This window comes from Rhincodon typus, chromosome 10 (assembly GCF_021869965.1).
Source record: "Rhincodon typus isolate 14 chromosome 10, sRhiTyp1.1, whole genome shotgun sequence".
NCBI lineage: Eukaryota > Metazoa > Chordata > Chondrichthyes > Orectolobiformes > Rhincodontidae > Rhincodon > Rhincodon typus.
Genome location: NC_063341.1, coordinates 25,382,192 through 25,400,494, shown reverse-complemented (window position 1 = coordinate 25,400,494; position 18,303 = coordinate 25,382,192). Strand labels below are relative to the sequence as shown.

Genomic DNA, 18,303 nt, shown 5'->3' with positions numbered 1-18,303 from the left:
ACCAGAGAACTGAAATTTTGAAAATTTAGAAAAATACATTTCGAAAATTCTAAGTCATTTGACTAATTTGCAATTCTAACCAATTACCTGGAATGTAACTCGAATGGAAGCCTAACAATAAATTAAAATATATAACAATTAATACTGTTTATTTAAATTTCTGTAAATATTCATTTATAGCACAGAAACAGGCTATACATTTGAACAGGTCCACTCCAAATGTTTATGATCTAGCTGAGCTTCTTCCCACACTATTTTTCAGGGCCTCTCTTGTTTCCCCATGTGGATCTATGCTATTTACCTCATATACTATTTTTTTTGGACATTACCGCCACACCAATGCCTTCTGCAACAACTGTCTATACAATTGAATAGTTATATACAGTGTTCATTAATGGCACCAACTATTTTGTTAATATTTTGAATGTCTTTTTTTCTTTTAACGTATTTTTCTGATCAACCTGTTCACAGACATTATTACACACCTCTGGAACAGGTGAGTCTTGAACCGACATGTCCTGATCCAGCGGTAAGGGACACTACCTCTGTGCTACAAGAGGGAACTATCCTTTTATTGAGTTTTGTGTTCTATTTACATTCTGGTTTGAAGTTTTTCTTTATTGAATATTTACAGGCTCTCTTGCATCAAAGGCTCCTAGTTCTGGTCTCACTTGCAAGTGGGAAAAGAATCTGCTCTACTTTTACCCTAAAACCCTTTTATAATCTTAAAAGATCTATTTGGTCACTTCTCTGACTTCTCTCTTCAATAAACATAGATTTGATTTGATTTATTATTGTCACATATACTGGGATTGAGTGAAAAGTATTGTTTAGTCTGCTAACCAGACAAATCACACCATACATAAGTACATCAAGATAACAGAAAAGAATGCAGAGTATAGAGTTACAGCTACAGAGAAGGTGCAGTGAAAGATCAACTCTAATATTTCAGAAGTCTGTTCATGACTCTGATAACTGTGGGGAAGAAGTGGTTCTTAAATCTGTTGGTATGTGTTTTCAAACTTTTGTATCTACTGCCTGATGGAAGAAGGTAGAAGAGAATAAAACTGGGGTGGGAGGGTCTTTGATTATGTTGGCTGCTTTCCCAAGGCAGCAGGAAATGTAGATGAAGTCAATGGAAAGAAGGCTGCAACTCTCTCGTAATTACCCTCCTCCCTCCGGACAAACCTCAAGGGATCTCTCTCCCACTGCAACTCTCTCGTAATCCCTCTTCTATCCGCCTCCCATTCTCTCCCTATTTATTTCAAAACCCCCTTCCCCTCCCCCTTTTCTGATGAAGGGTCTAGGCCCGAAACGTCAGCCTCTCTGCTCCTATGATGCTGCTTGGCCTGCTGTGTTCATCCAGCTCTGCACCTTGTTGTCTCGGATTCTCCAGCATCTGCAGTTCCTACTATCTCGGAAAGAAGGCTGTTTTTTTTTATTGCAGTGGGCTGTGTTCACAACACTTTGTAATTTCTTGTGCTCTTCGGCACAGCAGCTGTCATACTGAGCTGTGATGCATCCAGATAAAATGCTTTCTATGAGACATCGATTAAAAATTGGCAAGAGTCATTGTGGACATGCCAAATTTCCTTAGCCTTCTGAGGAAGTAGAGGCACTGGTGTGCTTTCTTGACTGTAGTATCAACGTGAATGGACCAGGATAGATCGTTGGTGATATTTACTCCTAGGAACTTGAAGCTCTTGACCACCTCCACCTTGGCACCATTGACACAGACAGGGGCACAACTTCCACTCCACTTCCTGAAGTTGATGCCCAGCTCCTTTGTTTTACTGACATTGAGGAGAGATTGTTGTCTTTGCACCGTGCCACTAAGCTGCTTATCTCTTTCCTGTACTCTGTCTTGTCATCGTTTAGATCCAACGCACTACGGTGGTGGCATCAGCAAATTTGTAAACGGAGCTGGAGCTGAATTAGGCCACACAGTCATGACTGTATAAGGAGTATAGTAAGGGCCTGAGTACGCAGCCTTGCTGGGCACCGGTGTTGACGATTATTGTGGAGGACGTATTGTCGCCTATCTCTACTGATTGTGATCTGTGGGTCAAGAAGTTGAGGATACAGTTGCAGAGGCGGGAGCAGAGTCCTAGGTCTCAGAGTTTGTAGATGGGTTTTGTCGCAATTATGGTGTTGAAGGCTGAGATAAAGTTAATAAATAAGAGTAGGTATCCTTGTTATCCAGATGTTCCAGGGATGAGTGTAGGAGATGGCATCTGCCATAGACCTTTTGTGACAGTTGGCGAATTGTAGCAGATCAAGAGAATCTGTGAGACTTGTGTTCATTTATACCATGACTAAACTCACAAAGCACTTCATAATGATGGTGATCAGAGTCATTGAGTGGTAATCATTAGGGCACATTGCCTGACTTTTCTTTAGCATCGGGATGTTAGTGGTCTCCTTGAAGCGCGTGAGAATGTCACATTGTAGTAAGGAGAGGTTAAAAATGTCTGCAAATACTCCCGCCAGCTGCTCCGCACAGGATCTGAGCGCATGGCCAGGGACTCCATCCAGGGTTCACCCTCAAAAAGGCCGATCTGATGTGCGTGGTGGTGATTATGGCTATATGCGCTAGGTGCACCCGAGGTTGTCGGGGAAGGTGACCTCGTTTCACTGATCTTCTGTTCAAAATTAGCACAGAATGCATTGAGCTCATCAGGGAGGGATGCATTGTTAACTTTGCTTTGTAACCCATTATATCATGTGAGCCAAGAGTCCTAGCCAGTTCATTTTTGCCAAATAGGTATAGCTTCTCAATTCTGGTATATTCTAAAATAACAATTTTGGACCTTCTTTACCACCTCCATATCCTTTTATAGCTGTTCACAATATTCCAAATATGGTTTAACCAAGGTTTTATACAGGTTTAACGTAGTTTAATTCTATAAATAAATCCCAGTCCTTTCTTTGACAACAAGGTGCAGGGCTGGATGAACACAGCAGGCCAAGCAGCATCATAGGAGCAGAGAGGCTGACGTTTCGGGCCTAGACCCTTCATCAGAAAAGGGGGAGGGGAAGGGGGTTTTGAAATAAATAGGGAGAGAGTGGGAGGTGGATAGAAGAGGGATAGAGGAGAGGATAGGTGGAGAGGAAACAAACAGGTCGAAGAGGCGGGGATGGGGCCAGGAAAGGTGAGTGTAGGTAGGGAGTTAGGAAGGGGATAGATCAGTCCAGGGAGGACGGACAGGTCAAGGGGGCGGGATGAGGTTGGTCGGTAGGAGATGGAGGTGCGGCTTGAGGTGGGAGGAGGGGATAGGTGGGAGGAAGAACAGGTTAGGGAGGCAGGGACGAGTTGGACTGGTTTTGGGATGCGGTGGGGGGAGGGGAGATTTTGAAACTTGTGAAATCCACATTGATACCATTGGGCTGCAGGGTTCCCAAGCGGAATATGAGTTGCTGTTCCTGCAACCTTCGGGTGGCATCGTTGTGGCACTGCAGGAGGCCCAGGATGGACATGTCGTCTGAGGAATGGGAGGGGGAGTTGAAATGGTTCGCGACTGGGAGGTGCAGTTGTTTGTTGCGAACCGAGCGTAGGTGTTCTGCAAAGCGGTCCCCGAGTCTCCGCTTGGTTTCCCCGATGTAGAGGAAGCCACACCGGGTACAGCGGATGCAGTATACCACATTGGCAGATGTGCAGGTGAACATCTGCTTGATGTGGAAAGTCTTCTTGGGGCCTGGGATGGGGGTGAGGGAGGAGGTATGGGGGCAGGTGTAGCACTTCCTGCGGTTGCAGGGAAAAGTGCCGGGTGTGGTGGAGCTGGAGGGGAGTGTGGAGCGGACAAGGGAGTCACGGAGAGAGTTGTCCCTCCGGAAAGCAGATAAGGGTGGGGAGGGAAAGATGTCTTTGGTGGTGGGGTCGGATTGCAGATGGCGGAAGTGTCGGAGGATGATGCGTTGGATCCGGAGGTTGGTGGGGTGGTACGTGAGGACGAGGGGGATTCTTTTTTGGTTTTTATTGCGTGGACGGGGTGTGAGGGATGAGGTGCGGGAGATGTGGGAGACACGGTTGAGGGCATTCTCGACCACCGAGGAGGGGAAGTTACGGTCCTTGAAAAACGAGGACAACTGAGATGTACGGGAGTGGAATGCCTCATCCTGGGAGTAGATGCGGCGGAGGCGAAGGAATTGGGAATAGGGGATAGCATTTTTGCAGGAAGGTGGGTGGGAGGAGGAGTATTCTAGGTAGCTGTGGGAGTCGGTGGGCTTGAAATGAATATCGGTTTCGAGGTGGTTGCCCGATATGGAGACAGAGAGGTCCAGGAAGGGGAGAGAGGTGTTAGAGATGGTCCAGGTAAATTTAAGGTTGGGGTGGAAGGTGTTAGTGAAGTGTATGAACTGTTCGAGCTCCTCGTGGGAGCACGAGGCGGCTCCAGGTAAATTTAAGGTTGGGGTGGAAGGTGTTAGTGAAGTGTTCCAGGTAAATTTAAGTCCTTTCTTTGCTCTTTTAATCGCCTTTATTAATCAGTGTTGCTACTTTAAACAATTTGTGTAATTTTACTCTGAGATCCTGCTGTTCCTCATAACATTAGGAATGTAATGAATGAAATTAGTCTATATGAATAGCATGAAATGGGCTCTTAGGGAATCAGCAGATGCTTTAATGCTGCATTAGTTTTTATTGTCTATTGACATTGAATTTAAAAACTTTGGAAATATTTCCAAACTAAGCAAACACAACAGAGGCACTGGGAAATAAGTTACCAGGAAGAGTTTGGAATACAGTTTTGAGAACTTGAATGGAGAAAAGATCAGGTCTGGTGACAGAATCAGCTGTTGATTTATTTCCGTAATGAATTGGCATAGAGCAATTTTACCTTCTTATTTTTGAAGCAGTATATGTGGCTTCTGTATTTTTCCAACTAAAATGTAATACTATACACTTACCTATGATGAGGTTTATTGACAATTATATTTCTATTCTCAGGTTTCTTAATACTTTGCTGTATTTTGTTGCAGTCCTCTGTATAAAACATTCATTCCACTTAGCTATCATTGTGAATTTTCAATTTCTGGGTACAATCCATTTACGTAAATGGTGAACAACAGTGTTCCCTGCACTACAATAAGCACCACTTTCCAGCACTGTCACTTTGAGTACTTGGTTTTAACTCATACTGCCTTTTGATTTGGATGTGTACACCGTAAATGATACTACTATGTGGTACAAAGAATGTGCATACGTAAAGAGGTAATCTACATCATTCTTAAATGACAAAAAAACAGCAGTCAGTCCCAAAGATGGCAGGGTTGGGAGTTCTCAGAAAATAATTTCAGGTGGAAATTGTGTGTTATTCAGGCTTCAGGAAGGCCTAAGATAATCACTCCACTGTTGCTGCCATTTCAAACTTGGAGTTAAAAGTCCTGTTATTTCACTCTGTGGGCAAACTGAATCCTGAATCTGTACTACCAAATTTATGAGGCTGGTGTAAAGTGGTCACTTTCTAATTTTATTTTTAATTTGCAACGTCCCCAGAATGTGCACCAAAACATAAGGGACTCCCTGCCACCTGCCGTTCCCCTTTGCCACTTCCTCATTCTGGTTCCAGAAACATAGCGGCAATTGCCCTGGCCCCTGTGTATTCCCTCATGTCTCCATGATGGGCCCGTCCCTAGGTGGGATCCACTCCACCTCCACCTTTCCCCCAGCCTCTGTCTCGCCCTCATTGTGCCATCAACTCGTGTGTATGTGTGACAACCTTGGTGGGTGTTGGGGTGAGAGAGAGAGGAACATCTGCTTGTGCAGCAGAGCTGGTGTCACAGCACATGGAACACTGTGACATTAGCAGTGAATGTGCAGATGCATCCTGGCATGGTGATGTCATCAGCACATGAGCAGATCAGTCCAGGATAACTAACATCACAGACCATGTCTGCACATATTCAGGGCCATTTTGGCATTATGGATAATCAGTCTGTTTTGATTTTTGGCTAGTTTCCTAACCATTCTATTGTTTATTTTTGACTCCACAGGCAGGATTTTTTGGGATCTGGGTCAGGAGCCCAATATTGGAATCAAATGAAAAACCCGGCCCTAAATTGTATAGGAATCATTTTGGAAGTGTTGGGTTGGAGGCTTATTACTCTTCAAGTCCAGCTAATAGAGATTACAGAATCTTCTGTATGTTCATAGAAAGTAGGTTTTTGCATACTTTTAAAATCTGCACATCATCACAGTAAGATATAGGAGTCTATTCAAGTCCATGGAAGATCCTCCTCTCTATGATCTCTGACATCATCACATTGGGTGATGTTACTCTCCCCTCTCTCGCCAGTAAACCTTCAACAGCTCTTTCACAGACCCTCAAACTGCAAAACGTGTCAGACAACAATGATTCTTCCTATATTATCCAATTGATAGCTAGATAAATAAGGACAGTAGGTGGGCATTCAAAACTGAAGGGTATTTAGGAAACCTCTAGCTCAGAAGGACTGCAGCTTGTTTTTCAGACATGGGAGATGGAGAGAAGGTGCCCCCATTTTGAGGGGGTCCTCTCAGCAACTTGCAAAACTTTTAAAGAAAGGATGCAGCTGCTGGGTTACCCTGGTTAAGGAGGAACCTTGCAGGGTAGCCTCTGGCTACAGTTGTAGACAGCAGACAGGAAACAAAACATGAGAACAAGGAGCAAAAACAGGCAATTTAACCCCTTGAGTCTGGGCTGCCATTCAATACAGTCGTGGCTGATCTCATTTCAGCCTTAGTTCCACTTTCCTGTCCATTCCTCATAACCCTTCAACCTGTTACTATCTAAAATCTAACTATGTCCTCCTCAAACTTATTCAATATCCTGGCATCCACTGCACTCTGGGATGGTAAGTTCCCCAAAATCTCCATTTGAGAGAAATAATTCCTCCTCATCTCTGTTTTAAACCTGCTACTTATCCTAAAACTATGACCTCTTGTTCTAGAATGCACCATAAGAGGATACGTCTACTTTGTTGATCCTCTTTAGCATTTTGTATACCTCAATTAGATTTCCTCTCATTCTCCTAAACTGCTCAATCTCGTCATAAGACAAATGCCTCACCTCTGGAATCAATCTAGCGAATCTCCACCAATGCAACTGCATCCTTCCTCAAGTGAGGGAACCAAAATTATATGCAATATCCATGTGTGGTCTCACTAATACCTGGTACAGTTGCAGCAACACTTCCCCACTTCTTTATTCCTTTAATGATAAATACTACGATTCAGTTTGTCTTTCTTATTACCTGCTGAACCTGCATGCCAGTTTTCTGTGATTCATGCAGTGAGGACATTGAGATCCCTCTGCACTGAAGTACTCTGAATTTTCTCTTCATGTAAATGACAAGTTGCCCTTCTTCCAACCAAAATGGATAACCTCTCACTTACTCAAGTTAAATGCCATCTGTCAAATTTTGGCTCATTTACCTAACCTATTCATATCCATTTGTAAATTTCTTAGTACTTTGTTGCAGTCTATGTTCCCATCTATTTTAGTGCTACCTGCAAATTTGGCTATAGTACCTTCTATCCCTACATCCAATTAATTAATATAGATTGTAAGTAGTTGCAGCCTGAGGACCAAACCCTGTGTACCCATCAATTACACCTTCCCAATCTGACTTAAATAAAAACCGAAAGAACTGCGGATGCTGTAAATCAGGAACAAAAACAAAATTGATGGAGAAGCTCAGCAGGTCTAGCAGCATCTGTGAAGGAAAAAACAGAGGGAAAAACTAGATTCTGAGGAAGGGTCACCGGATCCGAAACGTTAACTCTGTTCTTTCCTTCACAGATGCTGCCAGACCTGCTGAGCTTCTCCAGCAATTTTGTTTTTGTTCCCAATTTGACTTTCTACGTTCTGTTGGTTAGCCAATCCGCTATTCAAGCTAATAAATGACCCCTTACCCCATGTGATCTTATCTTGTGTATTAACATTTTGTGTGGCTTCTTATCGAATACCTTGTGGAAGTCCAAACATCCTACATCTACAGGATTCCCTTTATTTATGTTGCTTTTTTACACCTTCAAAGAGCTCTAGCAAATTAATCAAACATGAGCCTTCACAAAACTATTCTGAGTTTGATCCACTGTGTTTTGACTTTCCAAATGTCCTGTATTACTTCCTTAATAATGTATTCTGACAATTTCTATAACAATCTATAATTTCCTACTTACTGTCTCCCTGCTTTTTGAATACTGGCATTACATTAGTATTTTTCCATTCACTGGAACCTTTCCTGCATCCAGGGAATTTGAGAATATTATAACCAATGGACCCACTATCTCTGCTGACACTTCTTTTAGGATGCAGGCCATCAGGCCATGGTGACTTGTCTGCCTGCAATCCCAATAGTTTGCTCAGTACTTCTTCCCTAGTGATGATTGTTTTAAGTTCCTCCTTTTCTATAACCTCTGCATTACCTGTTACTATTGGGAATGGTACTAGCTGTGCACCACTATGAAAACTGTGGCAAAATACTGATTTAATGTCTCTGCCATTTCTATGTTTCTAACTATTGGCTTCCCAGTCTCCTCCTCCAAAGGGCCAGCATTCACTTTAGCTACTTTCTTCCCTTCTATATACTTGTAGAAGTTTTTACTATCCATTTTTATATTTTGTGCTATTTTGTCATTATTTAACATTGCTGTTTTTATTTTTTTTAATGTAATCCTTTATTGATCTTTTGCCAGTCTTCCAGCCTGTCTTCGTAATATGGTACGCTTTAGTTTCTGTCTATGTTACCTTTAACTTCTTTGCTTAGCCATGGATGCCTTTTTCCTTTTCTCAAAATCTTTCTGCCTGTATATAACAAGTATATTTTAGTCAGGAATGTCTCAAAGAATGCCTAGAGTGCCATCCCCTGGTCTGCCATGGAGAGGCTGCCTCCTGGTAGCTGGTCTGGAGACTGACAGTGGACTGCACAGCAGACTGACTTGGACATTCCTCTTTAAATTGGCCATCAACTAACCTGAATTGGCATGGGGGTAGTTAGCCCTTCTGCCTGTGATCCCACTTCTAGGAAGATAGTTGGTGAGTTGGGGTGGGGTGCGAGGAATGGGGCTGGACATAGGCCTGAATTTTCATGTCCGTCTGCCTTAAATTCTGCCCTACACTTTCTAACCTCAGTCATAATATCAAGTCGCTTGCTGCCATAAGTTACTTATTAACAGCTTTTGGAAATTTAGATGTATTACAACTGCTACATCACCTTTGTTTTCTTATACTATCTCAAATAATAAGGATCCCAATCGTGACTAACTCTTCTGGAATCTCTTCTGACAACTCTCCGTTTATAGGTTTAGCTTTGTTTCTCTGTGATATCGTAAAGGTGCAGCTCTAATTGAAAATCTATTTTGAACAGCTGCCAACATCCTCCAAAATTAATGATGCTGAACAGGAGACACTGGTTTATATATTCCTGTCAGATTTCCTTTGTGAAATTTTAACAAAAAGTTTAATGACTGCCCCTATTTTGGTGGATATGTATTAATCAGTGATTAACCTAGGGGAAAAAAAAATGCAAATTCTAGAAGTATTGTTCAGAATTCATAAATCTCCGGCCTACCATGGCAAGCTTTCCCATTAGGCATGAGTCGGTATCCACTGGGGCACAGGCATTGGTAGCTCCCTGGTGTGTTTTTGCAGTCATGCTGACATGGTTCCTTGTTTTCACATTCATTAATATCTGTCAACAGAGAAGGTTACAATCAGAAAAAGTCAAAACGTATTTTACTTACTAGAAATAACTTGCAGTGATTTATCTGGACTTTGACAAATGAACATGGTGTTGATTATTGCAAAATATCTGCATTTTAGAAAAAAGTAAAAGATTTAGAATGATGGATTACATCTGAGGTCGACACAGTAAACTAAAAAGTTTTACTCTGACCAACCTCATTGCAACATTGTTCAAAAACAAATTTAAAAATGTATTAGAGAATAAAACAACTTGCTTATATTTTTATAATGAACAAACACAGAGGTTCCCCTCAGAGAATTTACATCTTCATTGTAATTGGTTCCTTTCTCCTTCTGTCAGTTTTCTTCCCCTTCCCCTCCTAAAGGTGCTAGGCTGGGGTATGATTCCAAAACAACCAACAATCCCCTGCCACTTTTTCCAAATATAAGCCAAGAAGCATTTTTTTTTGTACTAAAGGGTTAATATATTATAAAGAAAAGCTAGTTTTGAACCTCTGGTTTTAACTTCATTAATAAATTCCCTCTCATTAAATAATGACTAACCCAGAGGTTATGAGCTCTACCAATTGTTATATTAATACATTTCATCTTAAAAAACAATAAGTTTGGGCTTTTGTAACTTCCTGACAGAGGGAGTGGTCAAATGTCAAAAGAGAAGACTTGTGTATCTATGACTGAAAGTTTCCATGTTGGCTTGAAGCCACACTTTAATCTGATCAAAAGATTCTGTTTATTAATCATTACAGTTGATGGAGATTAAACTAAACTGAAATCAACATTCAAACTAAGCAGGAGAAAAATCCAAAAACATGAATAAATAAATACAGAAATTTTCAGGGATTATCACTAGTAACCATTGAAAGTATGAAGTAATTTATGCCAGTGAACATAATCCATAAACAAATTTCTGTGCAATTGTACTCCAGCTTCACAGCCTACAAGACATTTTAATCAATACATTTGTTAGATATATTACAGTAAAAAGAACAGATTCCATTTGTAAAGACTGTTGTTTACCTATGCAATTGTTATTCTTTGCCTCATAGCCTTGAGGGCATGTTTTTCTAATGCTCCTCTCAGTCCTGGAGAAAGCTGCACGGTAAATGCTTCTGTAGCCCGTATGTGATCTATACTCAGAGGACTGACTAAAATACTGCTGTTGCTGCTGCTGCCATGGCTGTTGTTGGTTGTGGTAACCCACATTGGACAACCGGGCAAAGTTATAACTTCTCTCATAATTTGGCAACCTCTCTAATCCAGCACAAGATTTCCCATCACCTAACAAATGTTGTCCAGGTGGACAGAGACACTTGAAGCTGCCAGGGGTGTTGATGCACTGGTATGCACAAGGTTTAGGCACCCGTTCGCATTCGTCAAAGTCTGCTCATATGACATGGGTCGCAGCATAATATAACATGAAAGGAAAAGAGAACACAAAAAGAGGATCAGTTTGGATAATACAATGAGGATCTTATCGTACAGTAAACCTGCCACATGTGGAGCAATACAGTTTTACTGACTTTATTCTAGGCTGGATTTTGCATCAAGATAGTTAAACATACTTGCAAACTTTTGTTGGATTTTTTTGACAGCAACTTTCACAAAGCAAACATCTGTTTGACTGAAGCGCATGGTTTGCTGCCAATTTAATTCCAGAATGGTGGCAGGAGACAGGGAATGGTAGTGGAGACCTGTTACCAGCAGTGTTCCCCAGGGACTGTTACTGGATCCACTTTTGTTTGTCATTTACATAACTGATTTAGATGAAAATGTAGATGGCATGGTTAGTATGTTTGCAGATGACACCAAAATTGGTGGTATAGTGGACAGTGAAAAAGATTATCTAAGATTACAAAGAGATCTTGATCAATTGGGTCAATGGGCTGAGGAGTGGCAGATGGATTTTAATTTGGATAAATGCGAGGTATTGCATTTTGGAACAGCAAACAAGAGCAGGACTTATACAATTAAAATAGGGCCTTGGGTAGTGCTGTAGAAGAAAGAGACCTAGGGTTTCAGGTACATAATTCTTTGAAGTTTGTGTCATATGTAGACTAAGTGGTTAAGGAGGTACTTAGCACGCTTGCCTTCATTGCTCAGATGACGTCATGTTGAGACTGAACAACATGTTGAGGCTGAGGCCTCTTCTCGAGTACTGTGTCCAGTTCTGGACACCCTGATATAGGAAGGGTATTATTAAGCTAGAAAGGGTTCAGGAAAGATTTACCAGCATGTTGCTGGGAATGGAGGGCTTGAGTTATAAGGAGAGGCTGGATAGGCTAGGACTTCTTTCACTGGAATGTAGAAGGTTGAGGAGTGACTTTATAGACGTTTATAAAATCACGACAGGTATAGGTAAAGTGAATAGCAGGTGTCTTTTCCCTAGGATGGGCGATTTCAAGAGTAGAGGCCTATTTTTAAGATGAGAGGAGAGAGCTTTATGAAAAGACACGAGGGGCACCTTTCTTTTTAAAACACAGAGAGTGGTTCATGTGTGGAATGAACTTCCAGAGAAAATGGTGGATGCGGGTACAGTTACAACATTTAAAAGACACTTGGATAAGTACATGAATAAAAAAAATGTTTGGAGGAATATGGGCCAAGTGCAGACAGGTGGAACTAGTTTAGTTTGGGATTATAATCAGCTGTATGACTCTATAACCAGTTAGCTTTGAGTGTAACTAACAATGTGAGTGATTTTAAATAGGGAAGAGGAAATTGCCGTCAATAATAGTTTTTTTTCTTACCTCAGTAGTGCAACTTGAGTAAAAAAATTGTGAATATTACCTTTTCACAGCAATGTTGGGATTATTTTGGTTAAATCATCTAGTACTTTATGTACAATTATTTGCACATTCTTTTTCTGACATTCAGTATTAGAAGTTCCATGATTAGATAGGGCCATGAGTAGCCAAAGTCTCCATCTACAATAAAGCTCAGAAACACCAGTATGACATTTATTTCCTATTTCCTACAGTAGCTATTCTGAGTAAGGAACTGCTAATTAGCACCTTTTTTTTTAAAAACGAGTTTCATACAAGTGGCCACTAAGAGCTGGACTGGAATTTTTATTTGTTCTGGCTGCTAGCATTAAAATTAAATATAGCAAAGCAGTTCAATTGAATCAATTACATTTTGCTGATATGGCAGTGAACGAGTTAGGTTTGGTGATTGTGACATCTTAATTAAAATAGTTCCAGTATAATTACTCAGCATGTAAAAACATTAAAATTTGGCAGATGGTATATTGTTTACAGCAGTCTTATAGTTTGACTCCAAATGGTATCCTTTGAACAAGCTATCTGGTAGATAGAATGTTTGAACGGCATTCTTAAAACAATAAGAAATCTGGCCTGTTACAGGTAAGAAGGAATGGACAGTGCAATTTTACTGAGATGCTGTCACCTATTTGTGTGGTAGTGGAAATATTCATCTAATTAGTTTAAATGTGATGGTGGCCAACTTTGCAGATAGTGAACAAGTGGCCCCTGCCCAAAGATTTTCCATGGTGTTGTACAACAAGTTGAATATTCTTAACCAGTTAGGTTGAAGCACTGTTAATTAGAAATACTGAGTTTGAACCAATTAGTGTAATTCAGAGTAGTTAACGCAAAGTTTAATCAGGTATACAAAACAAAATAAATAGAGGGAATGCAAACTTGAGAGAGAATAAAAGAGACAGAAAGATATCCATCTTGGCCTCCTCCAGATGTCCCCAGCATCACAGGTACCACTCTTCAGCCAATTCAATTCATTCCATGTGTTATCAAGAACAGCTGGATTCGCTGAAAACTGGAAAGGCTATGGACCCTGACAATACACTGGCAATAATAATGAAGATATGTGCTCCAGACTTTGCTGCACTTCTAGCCAAGCTGTTCCAGTACAGCTATAACATAGGCATATACCCAACCATGTGAACAATTGCCCAGGTATCTCCTGTACACACAAACTAGGAAATATCCAACCTGGCCAAATACCACCCAGTTATTTTACTCTCGATCATTAGAAAAGTGATAGAAGGTGTCATCACCAGTGTTATCAAGTATCACTTGTTTAGTAATAAATTACTCATTGATACCTGGTCTGGGTTCCACTAGGGCCACTCAGCTCCTGACCTCATTACAAATTTGGTTCAAACATGGACAAAACAGTTGACTTCCAAAGTTGATGTGAATGTGATTGCTCTTGATATCAAGGTCACTTTTGATTGTGTGTGTCAAGAAGTCCTAGCAAAACTGGAATCAGTGGAAATCTGGGGATATCTCTCCACTTCAGGAATTGTACCTGACACAAAGGAAGATGGTTGTGGTTGTTGAAGGTCAATCAACTAAGTTCAAGGACGACTTTGAGGAGTTCCTCAGGGTGGTGTCCGAAGCACAACTATCTTCATCTGTTTCATCAATGACCTTCCCTCTAACAGAAGGTCAGGGATGGGATGATTGCTGATGATGGCATAGTTTTCAGCACCATTCACAACTTCTCAGATACGAAAACAGTCCATATAGAAACGCAGCAAGATCAGGTACAATATCCAGGCTTTGGCTGAGAAGTTGCAAGTAACATTTGTGCCACAGAAATGCCAGGCAGTGCCCATCCTCAAAAAGAGAAAATCTAACCGCTATGCCAAATCTAAATCCTCCTCTGACCAGGAATTCAACTCGACAAGCCATAAAAAATACAATGGCTACATGAACAAGTCAGAGTCTAGACAGCATGCACCTGCTGACTTCGTAAAGCCTATCCAGGTACAAATCAGGAGAGTGACGGAATACTCCCCACTTGCTAGTTGAGTGCAGCTCCAACAACACTCAAGAAGCTTGACACCATCCAGGATAAAGCAGCCCGCTTGATTGGCACTGCATCCAAAGGAGGGAGGTGATGGCCTAGTGGTATTATCGCTGGACTGTTAATCCAGGGACCCAGATAATGTTCTGGGGACCCGAGTTCAAATCCCGCCACAGCAGATGGTGGAATTTGAATTCAATAAATATCTGGAATTAAGAATCTAATGATGACCGTGATTCAATTGTCAGGAAAAACCCACCTGGTTTACTAATGTTCTTTAGGGAAGGAAACTGTCGTCCTTTCTTGGTCTTGTCTACATGTGACCCCAGACCCACAGCAATGTGGATGACTCTGAACTGCCCTCTGGGCAATAAATGCTGCCTAGCCAGCGACACCCTCATCCCGTGAATGATTTTTTAAAAATCCACAAGCATCCACTCCCTCCACCACTGACATTCAGTAGCAGCAGTGTGTACTATCTACAAGATGGACAGCAGAAATTCACCCAAGTCCCTTATATAGTACATTCCAAAGCCATGACCACTTCTGACTAGAAGGACAAAAGCGGCAAATAAATGAGAATGCTGCTCCCTGCAAGTTCCCCTCCAAGCCTCTCAACATTCTCACTTGGAAATTTATCCCCACTCCTTCACTGTGAATGGGTCAAAATCCTGCAATTCCCTCCAAATGGCGTTGTGGGCCTACCTATAGCACATGAACTGTTGTGGTTCAAGAAGAAAGCTCACCACTACCTTCTCAAAGGCAACTAGGGATGGACAATAAAGGTTGGCCCAATCAACATTTTTAAAAGATGTAGAATGAATTACCATTGTAATTTTTAGACCAGTGGAAATGTCTACAACTTTTTGTGTTGCTGATTTGCTAGTTTCAAACTTGAAACAAAAATACGAATGGCATCTGACATTCAAAATATACCCTCAGCCCCTAAAGATGCAATAATTATGTATTTTAGTTGCATTCGTCTATATACCATTGATTAATAATTGAATTTAGCTAACAATTTATGTGAGTGTTCTTAATCATTAACTTAGTATTCTGCACTTCCAGAGCTGTTGCACTCTAACTCTAATGAAATTATTTCACAATAATAAATTTATCAACAAAGTATGATGGGAAATTAAAGAGCAATTAGGGTTAAGTGAATAGGAAATGTACACTGCACACAAGGCTTATAAAATAGGTGATGTTTTTCACGCCTCTATTGTCTGAATGCCTTAAAAAGAGGAATCTAAATGGATCATTCAATGCTAGCTAATTTATCCAGAGATTTATTCAAAAACATTCTCCCTGATGATCTTTTAGTCAATAAACATGAGCACTTTGTTCTTAAACCACCCGATTATCTTGTTCTGCAAAGAAAATAGGGATGGTGGCTTTTGTCCTGTCATTACCGTTAATTGAGAGCTATGAAATAGCAGTGAGATATCTACTCTTAAATCCTGCCTCCTTTTCCAATCTTAAAGGCACATTATAGACACAAGTATTTTTTTGTTGGGAACATACATACAAACAAATGAATTTGGAGTAAAAGTAGTCCGTTTATCCCTTGTGCCTGTACCGCTATTTAACAAGGTAATGGCTGATCTGCTTCTGTTTTGAATTCTGCATTCCAGCTATTCCTGATAATCTTAGATTCCTGGTAGGCAACGGAATCTATCTCCCCCTGTCTGAAAACTTTTCAATGACCCCATCTCTCCCATCTTCTGAGAGAGTTCCAAAGTCTCTCAACTTTGCAGGGGTTGGCCATTCGGCCCTTTTCAGCCTGCTCCACCATCTATTAAAATAATGGCTAAGCTGATAACTCTATATTCCTGCCAACGCAGGATAATGTTTCAACCCCTTGTTTATCAAGAACTATCTACCTCTTGCTTAAAAATGGTCAAAGACTCTGCTTTCACTGTCATTCGAGGAAGAGATTTCTAAAGACTCACGACCCTCTGGGAGAAAGAAAACTGTATTTTTAAATGGTGACCCCTAGCTTTAGAATCTCCCACAGGAGGAAACATCATTTCCATGTAAACCATGTAAAAACCTTTAGGATATCATATTCCTATCTTGTCAACTCTTACTCTTCTGAACACCTTTGAATATAAGCCTTACCTGTCCAACCATTCCTCACAAGTTAACATGTCCATTCCAAATTGTAATCTAGTAAATCTTCTCCAAACTGCTTCTAATACATTAACATCCTTCTTAAAATAAGGAGAACAATACAGTATGTAGTAATCACGATGTGGTATCATCAATGCCCTGTGTTGCTGTTGTATTACCTCCCCACTTTTGTATTGTGGAGAGACCTAGGTGTTCTAGTGCTTGAATCACAAATGATTAATACGCAGGAATAGTCCGTATTCAAGAAGGCGATTGGAATAATATTGGTCATAAACGTTATTTTACTTCCATAGTCCTGCACAATGGAGAAACTACATCTAAAATACTGTGTGCAGTTTGGGTCTCTTTATTTAATGAAGGATGTAAATGCATTGGAGATGATACAATAAAGATTGATACATAAGAACATAAGAACTAGGAGCAGGAGTAGGCCATCTGGCCCCTCGAGCCTGCCCCACCATTTAATAAGATCATGGCTGATCTTTTTGAGACTCAGCTCCACTTACCCACCCACTCACCATAACCCTTAATTCCTTTACTGTTCAAAAATTTATCTAGCCTTGCCTTAAACACATTCAGCAAGGTAGCTTCAACCGCTTCACTGGGCAGGGAATTCCACAGATTCACAACCCTTTGGGTGTAGAAGTTCCTCCTGACCTCAGTCCTACATCTGCTTCCCTTTATTTTGAGGCGATGCCCTCTAGTCCTAGTTTCACCTGCTAGCGGAAACAACCTCCCTGCCTCCACCTTATCTATTCCCTTCATAATCTTATATGTTTCTATAAGATCTTCCTCATTCTTCTGAATTCCAATGAGTATAATCCCAGTCTACTCAGTCTCTCCTCATAATCCAACCCTCTCAACTCTGGAATCAACTGAGTGAATCTCCTCTGCACCCCCTCCAGTGCTAGTATATCTCTTCTCAAGTAAGGAGACCAAAACTGCACACAGTACTCCAGGTGTGGCCTCACCAGGACCTTATACAGCTGCAGCATAGCCTCCCTGTTTTTAAACTCCATCTCTCTAGCAATGGCAGACAAAATTCCATTTGCCTTTTTAATCACCTGCTGCACCTGCAATCCTACTTTTAGCGATTCATGCACAAGGACACCCAAGTCTCTCTGCACAGCAGCCTGCTGCAATTTTTTATCATTTAAAACATAGTCCATCTTGCTGTTATTCCTACCAAAATGGATGACCTCACACTTATCAACATTGTACTCCATCTGCCAGACCTTTGCCCACTCACTTAGACTATCTATATCCCTTTGCAGACTTTCAGTGTCTTCTGCACACTTTGCTCTACCACTCACCTTAGTGTCATCTGCCAATTTTGACACACCACACTTAGTCCCCAACTCCAAATCATCTATGTAAATTGTAAACAATTGAGGTCCCAACACTGATCCCTGAGGCACACCACTAGCCACTGACCGCCAACCAGAAAAACACCCATTTAGCCCTACTCTTTGCTTTCTACTGGTCAACCAATCCTCTATCCCATGCCAATACATTACCTGTAATACCGTGCAACTTTATCTTATGTAGCAGCCTTTGGTGTGGCACCTTGTCAAATGCCTTCTGGAAATCCAGATACACCACATCCACAGGTTCCCCATTGTCCACCATGCAAGTAATGTCCTCAAAGAATTCCACCACAATAGCTAAACATGACCTACCCTTCATGAACCCATGC

General features: G+C 41.1%; 1 protein-coding gene across 1 annotated transcript in view; it reads right to left on the bottom strand.

Moving 5' to 3' along the window:
- Positions 1-18,303, bottom strand: part of hmcn1 (hemicentin 1) — a 578,667-nt gene that overhangs the window by 4,735 nt on the left and 555,629 nt on the right. Inside the window, exons 103-104 of the mRNA XM_048602072.1 lie at positions 10,704-11,066; positions 9,553-9,672 (exon numbers count right to left, since the gene is read on the bottom strand). Of these exons, the coding sequence (XP_048458029.1) occupies positions 9,553-9,672; positions 10,704-11,066 (483 nt within the window). The remainder of the gene's footprint in view (positions 1-9,552; positions 9,673-10,703; positions 11,067-18,303) is intronic.